Source organism: Balearica regulorum, chromosome 1 (assembly GCF_011004875.1).
Source record: "Balearica regulorum gibbericeps isolate bBalReg1 chromosome 1, bBalReg1.pri, whole genome shotgun sequence".
Classification (NCBI taxonomy): domain Eukaryota; kingdom Metazoa; phylum Chordata; class Aves; order Gruiformes; family Gruidae; genus Balearica; species Balearica regulorum.
This window is the reverse complement of record NC_046184.1, coordinates 78,471,060-78,483,008: the sequence shown is the minus strand read 5'-3', so window position 1 is coordinate 78,483,008 and position 11,949 is coordinate 78,471,060. Positions and strand designations below refer to the sequence as shown.

Below are 11,949 nucleotides of genomic sequence, written 5' to 3'. Positions count from 1 at the left end.
CCCCCTCCGAGCGCGCGCGCGCCGTCACCGCCCAACGTGGCGCGGCCACGTGGCTGCAAGCACGAGGCGAGCGCCCCTTGAGGCCGTGGGGTTGGCGGCGCCGCTTGTCGCCTGCTGAGGGGAGAGGCCGGGGCGGCGGCTGGGGGCCGAGCGCAGGCGGAGGGGATTTTCCCTCTCTCGGAACACAAACGTGAAAATAATAGTCGTTGATTATTTAAATATTGGAGGGGGTGGGACGTTTATGAGCTAACGGCCTCAGCTCCTCCTTGCTCACTGCTGCGGGGATGGGTTACCTGAAGCTGCTGGTGATGAAGGACTTCAAGTCGTGGCGGGGGCAACAGGTTATCGGCCCCTTCATGAGGTTCAACTGCATCATCGGGCCCAATGGATCAGGTAGCAGGCTAGGGGGTAGGGGAAGTCTGCGGGCAGCTGATGGCCCCGCTTCTCTGCTGTAGCTGTTAGGATTGGAGTTTCTTTTGGGTCTTTGCCAGGTCTTTTCTGTGAACACAATGGGCCTGATGGGGAGGAAACGGTAGCCATGCAGGTGCAGGCCCAGGAACAGAGCCATCATGGCTGCAGTGGGTGGGTGAGGATGGTGATAGCTTGCATATTGAGGGATAGAGTTGTAGGGCTTTGTGGAGGAGAAGTAAAGACTTTTATGGGCCTGCTTAAGGCCTTTTCATAGGCATCTGAGGAGGTGGCAGCACAAGCAAAGTTTTGGAGGCTCCTAATCTGCCATTGCTTTTTTCACTGAAAGTGTAGTTTTTTCCAACATGGAAGGACAGGGGTGGTTGAAGGAATTTCCATTTCTAGTTGTCCTTTCTACAGTTTTCAGCCCGTCTAGAATGAATGGTTTGCAAACAGCATACCTTGCTTTTTGCCATTCGAGTTCATAGTTCAGCTTGCTAAGGTCGCATAAAGATGATTTTACTTTAATGCTCGGGGTCATAAACTGTAGAAATGGAAAGCTGCTTCTTGATATGAGTCTGTGGTCTTTGCCATCTAAGTAAATGCCTCTGGGAAAGAGAAGCTTTGCAGGATGGTAGCCTTGGTTTGTAGATGTGACTCTGTGTTGTTATCTTGTGGGTGCTGGAACTTCTTAAAATTTTATTTACCTCTTCTGAAAGCTCCATTCAACAAATGGGATTTTATCTTCTATATGCCAGAGAACAGTATGATAGGAGGTGAGGGTTGTCCTTACAATGAGCCACAAGGATGGGCTTAGCATTTGGTCTTAGTTTTCCTAGTCTCTTAATGATTTAGTTTATAATTTAGATTTTTAGATCTTGTTGGTTTTTCACTTATCGAATTGAAGTGAGATCTGTGAATGTAAGTAACTATTATTTAGCATTATTATTGTATTCTTTATCATCCTATCCCCACTGTTCCATATTGGAAATTCTCAAAATTATGGATGCTTTTTCCAGGTACTCTTCCAGTTAAATCTGAATACATTTTATAGATTAATCAAGGGACAAAAATTGTGAATATTGTGTAATCTCTGAACTGAGTTTTTTATTTAGCTTTTTCCTCTGTAGTATTCTTCCTTTCATGATATTTTGGAGAGTAAATCAAGATATTGCGGCTATAGCAGGGTTGAAGGCAGAAAATACTGAAGCTGTCAACAGAAATGCTCAAGACTAAAGGGGACAAACAAAAAGAGGATTCCATTAAGAGAATTTTTGTCTAAGGAATACAATCAGAGAACTTTGCTGTGGTGAATGGATCTGGGAAAGTACTTGTGTTTTTTAGAACACTGGGGTTCTAGGGGTAAAGTTTTAGTTATGTGGTAGAGTGCTTGTGCAGCAAACCTCACTGACTGCGTTATGTGAACTACCGAGTAAAGATTATGATGTTGCTCACTCAGTTTAAGTAATGACCTCTAGAGATGCCTGTGTAAGAAAAATTTGTTGAACCAAGCTGAACAAATAGCAAATCAGTTTTGTGATGATTTTTATTACAGACAGGCTTATTATCTGCTACCAGGGTGTTACGTCTTAGAAATGTATTTCTTTGTTATGTGCAATATTTTTTCCTCAGTGAAATACAGAATTAGAAATTGAATTAATAAAGACTTCTGCATTTATGTATATGTTTTTTAGTTAATTGCTAATCAAATGCCTCCTTTCATTTCTGGCATGTCAAGCAATTTTTAATTTTTTTTATTTTTTAAGGAAAATCTAACATAATGGATGCTGTTAGTTTTGTGATGTGTGAAAAGACATCTAACTTGAGAGTGAAAAATATTCGAGAACTTATTCATGGAGCACATGTTGGAAAACCAGTTTCTTCTACAGCTAGTGTGAAGATAGTATATTGTGAAGAAGACGGGGAAGAAAAAACATTTTCAAGAGTTATTCGTGGTAGGTAGTAGATTCTGTTGCACATACTTTCTGTTGTCTGATGTGTAAAAAATGGAGACCAAGAGTATTCAACTTTGGATTTCAGATGCTTAATATTCTTTCATATTTGGGTGGATTAAACCCATGAGAATTGCAATACTTCTTAGACCCCTTCAGTAGCATTTTGATAGTCAAGTGTTGTAACTGAAAAAGCATACTGGGGCAATGTTTAAAAAGTTTAAATTAATATGTGTTTTTTGTGCTGTACTTTGATCTGTAAATATTCACTTGGAATATGTAGATGGTGTAGGCTCTAGAAAGTGGGGTCTGGCACCTTGCTGCAGGCATGAACACTTAAGCATCTGTCAATATCTTTTGGAAGTATGCAACTAGAATTTTCATGCAGAATAATGAAATTACTGAAATGACTAAGGGAGTAATTGAAATCTGTTTTTTTCTTTGAGGAAATTGCTCAGTTAAATTGTTCCACTAGTTTAGTTCTTTTCCAGTAGATTTTGTGTTGTAGCCATTTTGTAGTAACTTTTTTTTTCTTTCCTCCTTTAGGTAGTTGTTCTGAATTTCTTTTCAATGATAAATCTGTCAGCCGATCTACTTACATATCTGAGCTTGAAAAAATAGGCATACTTGTCAAAGTTAGGAATTGTCTTATTTTTCAGGTGAGCATTTAAGGTACTTTGTAAAGAAAATAAAAGCTTCTGCGATTATTTCATAGGAATAAACAGTTATCTCTTTACTAGAAAAGAGGGCAGCCTTAGCTAGTTTCAAGCCAATACGTTATTTCCTTACCTACGCCAGGAATTGCAAGACTGCAAAATGGAAATAATGGGCTTGTTTGTACATGAGTACACTGGTAAGAAAGAAGCTAATCTGGAAGAAATTGAGTACTTGTATTATTCTGAATATATAAGAAAATGTGGGTCTCTATTTACAAATATGTTTAGTGTATTAAATTCTAGGAGTGTTGTAAATAAGAAAAGATAATACCATCTTAAAACACTCCTATTAGTTAAGAGGCTTGAAAATTGATAGGATTTTTGTTAAGATTGAGGGATTAAAAGTCCTGCTGGGTTATTAGTTCACAAGTATTTAATGATCTAGATCAGCAGTGCCGTATACTTACAATGAATGTGTCTCTCAGGATTGTCTTCCTTACAGTTGCTGAGGAAAATTCCCAAGGAAGAACTAATTTTTCCCTTTTACAGAAACCCTATATATGGATTCGTATTGTGATAATAGTTTCTATGATAAGGGCATTTGCCCACTATACAAATAGAATAAAAAATCACAAACTTTATTTCCTACATTTTACTGAAAATAGTAATTCCTTCAGATCAGTGAAGATTTGAGCAGCTAACATATGGACAAAAACTGTGTGCCCATTAGCTTTGGGAATCCATGTAATCGTCTAGCATGTTGATTTCAGCTGTTTTGCTTTTGAAAAACGGTAGTGGTGGTGGGTAGTTTTATTTTTCACTGAAAATTAGTTTCAGTTCCTTAAAGGAGGCTAAGAAGATTGCTCATTCTGATACTGCTCACTGATTTGTGCAGGTTGATTTAGTTTGAAGGTGTTTTTCATAGACCACATCTGACATTCTAAAACTGTCAGTGATGTCATTTAATTAGGTGAAGTGGCTAGGTGATAATTCCTTTTGGTACTAAACTTTTCCTTGGGTTTGAATCTAGAAGTTTTTCCATCTAATTTTCTTAACCGTAAATACATCTGGAGATAAATCTGTACTATTAGCTCTTAAAGGAATTCATTAGACAATATAAGGATCTACAGTGCTGCATATTTTTGTAATTTTGTTCTAGGGAACAGTAGAATCAATTGCAATGAAGAAACCGAAGGAGAGAACTCAACTCTTTGAACAAATCAGTAATTCATGGGAATATGCTGAAGACTATGAACGAAAAAAGAAAAAAATGCAGCAAGCAGAGGAGGATGCACAGTTTAATTATAACAAGAAAAAAAGTGTTGCAGCAGAACGCAAACAAGCGAAGATAGAGAAAGAGGAGGTAATTCAAAGTTACTCCTTTTTTGCATGTTAAGATCTCAGATTTTGCACCTTTTATGAACTTAAATACAGGTTTTATTAAAAAATGTTTGTTTTCATCTGTTATTTTTTCAGTGTGGTATACTATATAATAATTTAGTATAATTTTAAAGGGTAGAGGAATACATATTATAAAATCTAAATAAAGGAAAGTGTAGGTTTGCCAGTATAACTAATTTAAGTGTTGACTTACCTGTTTGCATTTTATGATTAGTGCACATTACTGGAATTACAGCTACTGGTACATCATCTTACATCACTTTGGACTAGAATTTTATAAAACCATAAATAAAATTTTAATGTTGGTAGGCAGAGCATTACCAGATGCTTCTCAAGGAACTGGATGAAGAAAGGCTACAGCTGCAGCTTTTCCGGCTTTATCACAATGAAAAAAACATTGACATTCTGAAAAAAAGTTTGGATGAGAAGAACATGGAGGCTAGTATCAAGAAAGAGTCTCTTTCTACTGCAGAAGATTCATTTAGAGCCAAGAAAAAAGAGCTTGGTGTACTAAACAGAGAGCAACAGCTCATGGAAAGAGAAATGAAGTAGGTTTTCCAATCAGATTCTCTGGTAGCTGAGTTATAGCATAGTCTGCACTGGGAATTGCTTGGCAGGCGTGCATTTCCTGTTAAAGCAATTGGGTGATATCCCAACACTATGGAAGTCAGTTTGTAGCAGTTTACTAAAGTAATATCCAGACATTGATTTCACCTCCACCACCATGCCCAGGTTGTCAGTTATTTCATTGTATAAATACTTGTTTGCTGTTAAATTTTTTAGAAAGTTACGCTTCTTAAATTTCTATTTTCAGTGTATATTTAAAAAAAAAAAATCACCTGTGAGTATGTAATCATGCAGTTGACAACTGATTCTTAGTTCGCATGCGTGTTTAGGAGGAGGTGGTTCTTTTCCTTTTTTTCTTTCTAGTTATGTTGATTTGGATGGGTTTTGTTTGTTTTTGTGGGTTGGTTGGTTGGGTTTGTGTTTTTGTTTTTGTTTTTTTTAGGACTCTGGAAGCATCACTTATTCAGCAGAGACCCCTCTATATAAAAGCAAAGGAAAACACTGCATACCAAATCAAGAAAGTAGAAATGTCTAAAAAAGCTCTAAGGGACAAGGAGAAATCCTGTGATAAGGAAAAGCAGAACATAAAAGAACTAGAAATAGAATTGAATGATCTTGAGAAGGCGTGGAGAGCATTTGAGAAGAAAGCTGAAGAGATGTTGCAGAGAGCAGCAGATATTGAGCTGGGAGAAAGTCAGGTGAATTGGGAAGCTAGAAAGTACTGTTTACTAGTGAAGTCCAAAAATCCCCACAGATGACAGAGAAACCATTGTTTCACCAATAACCTGTAATTTCTAATGATCTTTTTTGCTGTTGAGGTCAAACAAAAGGAAAATCGTAACTTTTATTTAGAGACTGTTTCATCGTATGAAGAGAAGTGATGATAGAGCCTCTTGGGGGGAGTGGGCTGTCTCCTTTCTTGGAGAGGTGCAGGGGAAAAAAGATCTTGCAGAAGTTCTAAATGTGGAACACTTCTAGGAAGTAAATCTAAGTTGCATAGAGATTTAGATACTCACCATTGTGAGATTGGAAGTGGTAAGCATCTCTCCTAGGGTGTTAAGTACCTCTAAGCAATGTGAGAAGATACCTTATTAAAGAAAGCAGTGAATTTTCTGTGAAAAAAGTTGAGAACAGTTTGATGGAAACTTCAGAAGGATTGTACACAGGGACTGCCAGCTGTGGATTAGTTACATGTAATTATTCCATTAGGGTGTCAAGGTGAGAGGGTAATTTTTGAGAAATGGCTTGTCAGCTGAGGTACAGAAATATGTCTTCAATTAGGGAAAAAAGAAAAAAGACAACAACAAAAATGCACAGAGGACTTGGTAGTACACATACCATCTGCTAGTGAGCTTGTGAGCTATTTTAAGTTATTTTGGAAGGAAGGGACTGCATTACTTTATAGTAAATTCACATTTGAGGAGGCTATTTTTGCAACCATATGGCCAGAAACGCTTTTAAAACTACATGCTAGCTGCTTTTTCTCTACTGTCTCTTCCTTAAAATAGTTTATGATCAGTTAGTGAAGAACCTGCAGGGTTATTCTTTTAGTTTATGAAACTTGCTACTCTGCACTTTAGAGACATTTGGTCAGTTAGTCATAATTTTGCAAGACTGTTTTTAAAATGTTTGTATTTACCTTTTAAAAGTTATTTGATAATATGAAAATGCTGTATTTATAAATATTAAAACTTGCAGTAATTTTGGGCTGTGAAAATGGGAAAACAGTGTTAACCTTGAGATTGACTGTAAAGTACTGTCAACTTTATAAACTTTCCTGAAAAATAAGACTCATTAGAAGTCTAGAACAAGACTACAGGCAAGAACTATTAAGTGTAACCTTTGGGTTGAATCTTTCTCTAATAAAATATAACTTCTTGTAATGCAATTAGTAGCTAGAAAGATCTTCTGGAGAAATGGGTGGGTTTCATAATCTTAGTTGTGATAAAGTAGGCAATTACTAATGGAGGCTGTAACAACATGAGTCTTCCCACTGTCAGTGGACTGAAATTTTTTTTCGTTATTTGTCCAGTTGGAACGCTATAGAGAGCTAAAGGAAATAGCAAGAAAGAAAGTAGCTACACTAACCCAGCAGCTAGAAAAACTTCGCTGGGAAGAAAAAGCAGATCAAGAAAGACTGAAACTTAATCGGAGGAAGAAAAAAGAAGTTGAGGTATTTGTATCATGCTAGAATTACATTTTAAAGAGAAAAATGTTTCTCTACCCCTCTCTCTGGTATAAATGTCTATATGAATGTGTTAAATACTTTGACATAAATCCTCAGCAAAGGAGATATATTGCAAGTGTTAGTTCAGTTTTTGTATTACAACACATTTAGTAAAATGGTTTCTAAATTTGTTCAGAAAATGGTTGTGTGGGCCCACATTGAGGATTTGGTTTTGAAAGCTTTGGCTCTAATGTTTTACAGAACATATGGTTAACTGTAATCAGTTCTGGTTTTTTAAGTGTAGTTTTTCTTTCTGAGATGTCCTACTGCTGTTGTATGATGCTCACACCCTTTAGAGTTTTATTTTGATCACAGCTACCTCTTTACTGAGATGTTTTTAAGGACCAGTCTCCTTGATGTCCACTCTTCTATTGCACTTCAGAGGCAGGGTGCTTGGTGTGAATACAGATCACTGCTGTCATTTTGTTTCTGATTTTGGATCTGCAATGATAAAAGAACATGCAACAATAAAATACTTATGTTTTTTGCTATAAATTGGTCACCATGTTGTATTTTAGAAAAACTATTTTCCAAGTAATTGTTCAACTTGGCATGATGCTTCTGATTAAAAATAGAAAGGACAGAAGCTCAGCTGATGATCTGTCTTTTGTTGGAAACTTTGCCCTATTAAGTGTTTTGGCATTTTTGCTTTGTGGGGTTTTGGTTGGTTGGTTTTGGGGATTTTTGTTGTTGTTTTTGGGTTTTTTCCCAAACTATGCTAACCTTGCAGTTCTGTCACCTGCTAAGAAACTGGAGAGCCAGCATGCATTTCTTCACCATTTGGTTATGGGGTCAAGGTTTGGATGAGGCTTCATATGTTCAGAAAACTTAAAAGTCCATCAGATGAGACTTTACCAGTTCTAGAGTTCCCAACACCTCATTCTTCTACGTGTAAACTTGTATGGAGAAGTGTATATTTCACTGTATATCTACAAGGATGTAAAGTCATCCTTGCCATGATATCTAAATTAATACTTGTACATCCATTTGCTTCTGATACAATGCTACTTTTTCTTTTTTGAAGTACTAGTTACTAGGAAAACCTAGTTAGTATCAAGAAGTGAAATAAATTCTATTGCTTGTGCTTCTAAAACTCTGCAAGTCCCATTGTACTGTAGAGAAAGAACTAAGGGATACTTGAGATTTCATAGAATGCATGTCTGACCACTCAGAGTTGGCATTATTTATCTGTACTAGTAACATTTGGTGATCACTCCTCACAATTCAGCATGTACGTGACCACATCTAGCATGCTCTGTCCAGTTCCGGGCTCCCCGGTACAAGAAAAATACTGGAGTGTGTCCAGCAGAGAGCTGCCAAGCTGGCTGGGACCGGAGCACCTGGCTTATGAGGAGAGGCTGAGAGCTGGATCTGTTCAGCCTGGAGAAGGAGAAGAGGAGACCTTGCTGCACTCTGCAGTTACCTAATGGGAGGATATGAATAAGACAGAGCCACACTCTTTTTAGAAGTGCACAGTGTTAGGATGGGAGACAACAGACACAACTTGGAATGTGGGAAACTGGATAGCTATTAGGTAAACTATTTCACATCCAGGACAGTCAAACATTGAAGCAGATGCACAAAGAGGTTGGGGACTTTCCATCCCTAGAGCTATTCAAAAGGTCACAAGGATTTCAGAAGTTAAATTAAGGCTTAATAATATATGTAGGTAACAATTTTTTTTCCCTTTAATTTGCTTCAGTTAATGTATTTTTATTCAATTTGAATAATTGAAAATACTTGTTTCACTGTTGGTTTGGGTTTTAGTACATTGCTTTCGTGTCAGTTTGGAACCTCTATGTCAACTTTGTCATGTGTCCTTAGGAAAAAGCTTCTATTAATCTTGGACTAAGGAAAGCACTGGTTTTGTTTTAACACCTATAATTTACTAACACTATGTTTAAAGTTATTTTCTTTGATGGTGTTGTGATTCTTTGTGCTGAAGAGGCTTTCTCTGAAATGTAGCCAAATGTGAAAAATCCAGTAATGGCCTTGATAAAGTAATTGTCCTTTCTTATTCATGGTGCAATTTGGGATGTACTGTTGAAAAGGAGATGCTATTACTTCAGCATGAAATACCAACAAGGAAGAAAAAATCTATCTCCGTACTTGCTTGGAATGAAGAGCTTTATATTGTGCTATAAAACTGTTGTTTTCCCCTGGCTCGTTTTTAACACATTCTATTTGTGATTGCATAGGCATACATAAAACAAACTGTGGAACAGATAGAAGAGCATAAAAAACGAATAGAGAAGTTGGAAGAATATGCCAAGATATGCACGTATGGTTAAAAATTTAAAAGCTAATTGGATTTCTTGCATATTATGTATCTTCAAATTAACATAGAAGGTTTCTAATTCTTTCTAATTCTTTTTTATTCTTTCAAATTTTAATAAGAATTCTTACTAATTCTAACAGTTCAGTTACTTTAGCTGTCAGACTAAAGTAGGAAGTACGATGACTCATCCATATGTTGTTTGAAACAGTTTTATAATTGCTTCTAATTTCTTTAGTGACATAATTTCCACACCTACAGATAGGGTATGGGTCTATTAGTGTACAAATTCTAAGTGAGAGAACAGGGCAGTTCTGCTGCTTTAGGAAGCAGTTAATACTTATATTGGCTATTAGCACAGCTCAGTTCTTGCTTCCTGGGTCTTATCTTCTACCTGATTTTTACTTATTGTGAAATTAGGTATACAAGCCCTTCATTGAGCAACCTGGACTAACTTTGACATTAGCCTGTGTTTTGTACAGGAGGTCAGAGTAGGTGATCTCCAGAGTTTTGGGGTTTTTTTCTTCCCAACCTATCTTTTCCTATACGTCTGTAATGTGTGCTTTGGCTTAATGCTGTTTGTGTACTGAACAAAGTTCTGCCGTGGACAGAGAGCAGCAGACCCCTTGTGATTGGTGTGATGCAAAATTGCTTTAATTAAGTAGTTGTAGTAGAGTGTGGTAGAGCTTTAGTGACTTCAGTCAGTGTGTAAAGTGAGTCATAACTTTGCATGAGAATTCTCAGTCCTTCTTAGCTTTACAAAATTAGACCTTTTCTTGATGGAAGATAAAACGGTACAGTTGTGTGTTACACAGGTGGAAACTCTAACTCACTTTTGAAACCTTAAAAATAGCTTATACTATAGAATGCAACTTGTGTAAGAAGTAGCTTCTTATAGATACTTAAAATCTTTAATGATTCTCATAGTCTGTGACCATAGAATGACTTTAATTTTATAAGCTAAAAGCTTGTCTAAATGAAAGGGTAAATTGCTTTCCTATTTTTGCTTCTGTTCAAAGTGAATCTTTAGCAGAGAAAAAACAGCAAGAGGAGGTGCTAACTAAGGAAATTGAAAACTCAACAATACGAATGGCTGAAGTGAATGAAGAATTGAACAAAATAGTTGGTGAACTGCAGAATGCCAAAATTGATTACCATGAGGGAAGGCGTCAGCAAATGAGAGCAGAGATTCTGGAAAGTCTCAAAAGACTATATCCAGATTCTGTGGTAATTGAATGACCTCATTTAAATGCTTTATTTTAGAATTAAGATTTAAGAGTTCTGCCTTATACAGAGTAAGCAGCTAGAGTAAATTGGATGGTCTTGAATATTATTCTAAATTTTTATGCTTGCTTGAGTGTACTTGGTGAAATAGTATTACTGAAAGAATAGTAGCATATGCTGTCATTTTTCACTTTCCAGAACTAGACAGATTACTGCTTGCGTCAAAGAATAATTTTGATCTCTTGTCTGATTTTATGGTGTTTGATTTATTTTTTTTTCTTTTTGGTTTTGTTTACTTCTGTCCTCAAACATATTTTTGACCTTCTTATTTTGAACAAATGAACAGGAAGGTTAGCTGTAAGACCGTTTATTCCAGAAAGAATACTTGTTCAAAAGGACAATTTTGCTTGGGTACATGAGATTTTTATGTTACCAAGTGGCCTGTCTTTGCTTATCAGTTACCATATTTTACTTAATGGCGTTACTGAAGAGTAATTTAAGCATTTTGTTTATTGATTCTGAATTGTCGGCAGACATTGTTTTATGAGTCAGACTTACACCTTTTTATTGACACTTAAAAATATTTACTCTAACACTGGCAGCCATTCCAAATAAGAACTTTTATTTAAATCTAATGAATGGAATAGTTGGCTTCTGGCCATGTCTCAGTATAATCAGTCCTTTTTGATACACATAGGCAGTTGAGATGTACAAACTGGGAAAAATATATATATATATCTTTTAATGTTTAGAAGGTGACATACCTCCATTTCCTATTGCTGCCATAAGAACATAAAGAATAAAATGTTTTCAGTTGTACTTTGCTTCTTGGTCTTTTCCAAAACCTCCTCAGAACATGGCAAGTGTCTGATCCTGTTGTTTTCTCAAGACATTAAGAACTTTGCTTTTCAGCTGTTCTGCAGAATGTTTTCATTCATGTTAAGACGGTGTTTCAAAAAAATCAGAGATGATTGGTGTATCTCTTTTTGCTCTTTGGATGGTATCCCTATTTGGAAAGAACTGGATCAGACTGGTGATAACCATGCTGGCTTTGGGGAGAGCTGGTGTTCGGGATGTTCTCTGTTGTTTAGCTTCAGGAGCTGCAAGCTTAAGAGTACTTACAGATGTGATGGCTTCTAACAAATGAAAACTTGATAAGTCAAATTGGTTACATAAAGTATCCCATTACAGAAGGTCTTAATGATATCTGCTTCAGTTACTCTTGTTCCTGCAATAGTT

General features: G+C 36.6%; 1 protein-coding gene across 1 annotated transcript in view; it reads left to right on the top strand.

The window, feature by feature from the left end:
* The first annotated feature begins 36 nt into the window (after positions 1 to 36).
* Positions 37 to 11,949, top strand: part of SMC1B (structural maintenance of chromosomes 1B) — a 38,499-nt gene continuing 26,586 nt past the window's right edge. The window contains exons 1-9 of the mRNA XM_075760288.1: positions 37 to 393; positions 2,175 to 2,367; positions 2,911 to 3,019; positions 4,176 to 4,379; positions 4,727 to 4,965; positions 5,427 to 5,682; positions 7,017 to 7,157; positions 9,410 to 9,492; positions 10,506 to 10,713. Of these exons, the coding sequence (XP_075616403.1) occupies positions 285 to 393; positions 2,175 to 2,367; positions 2,911 to 3,019; positions 4,176 to 4,379; positions 4,727 to 4,965; positions 5,427 to 5,682; positions 7,017 to 7,157; positions 9,410 to 9,492; positions 10,506 to 10,713 (1,542 nt within the window). The 5' untranslated portion in view covers positions 37 to 284. The remainder of the gene's footprint in view (positions 394 to 2,174; positions 2,368 to 2,910; positions 3,020 to 4,175; positions 4,380 to 4,726; positions 4,966 to 5,426; positions 5,683 to 7,016; positions 7,158 to 9,409; positions 9,493 to 10,505; positions 10,714 to 11,949) is intronic.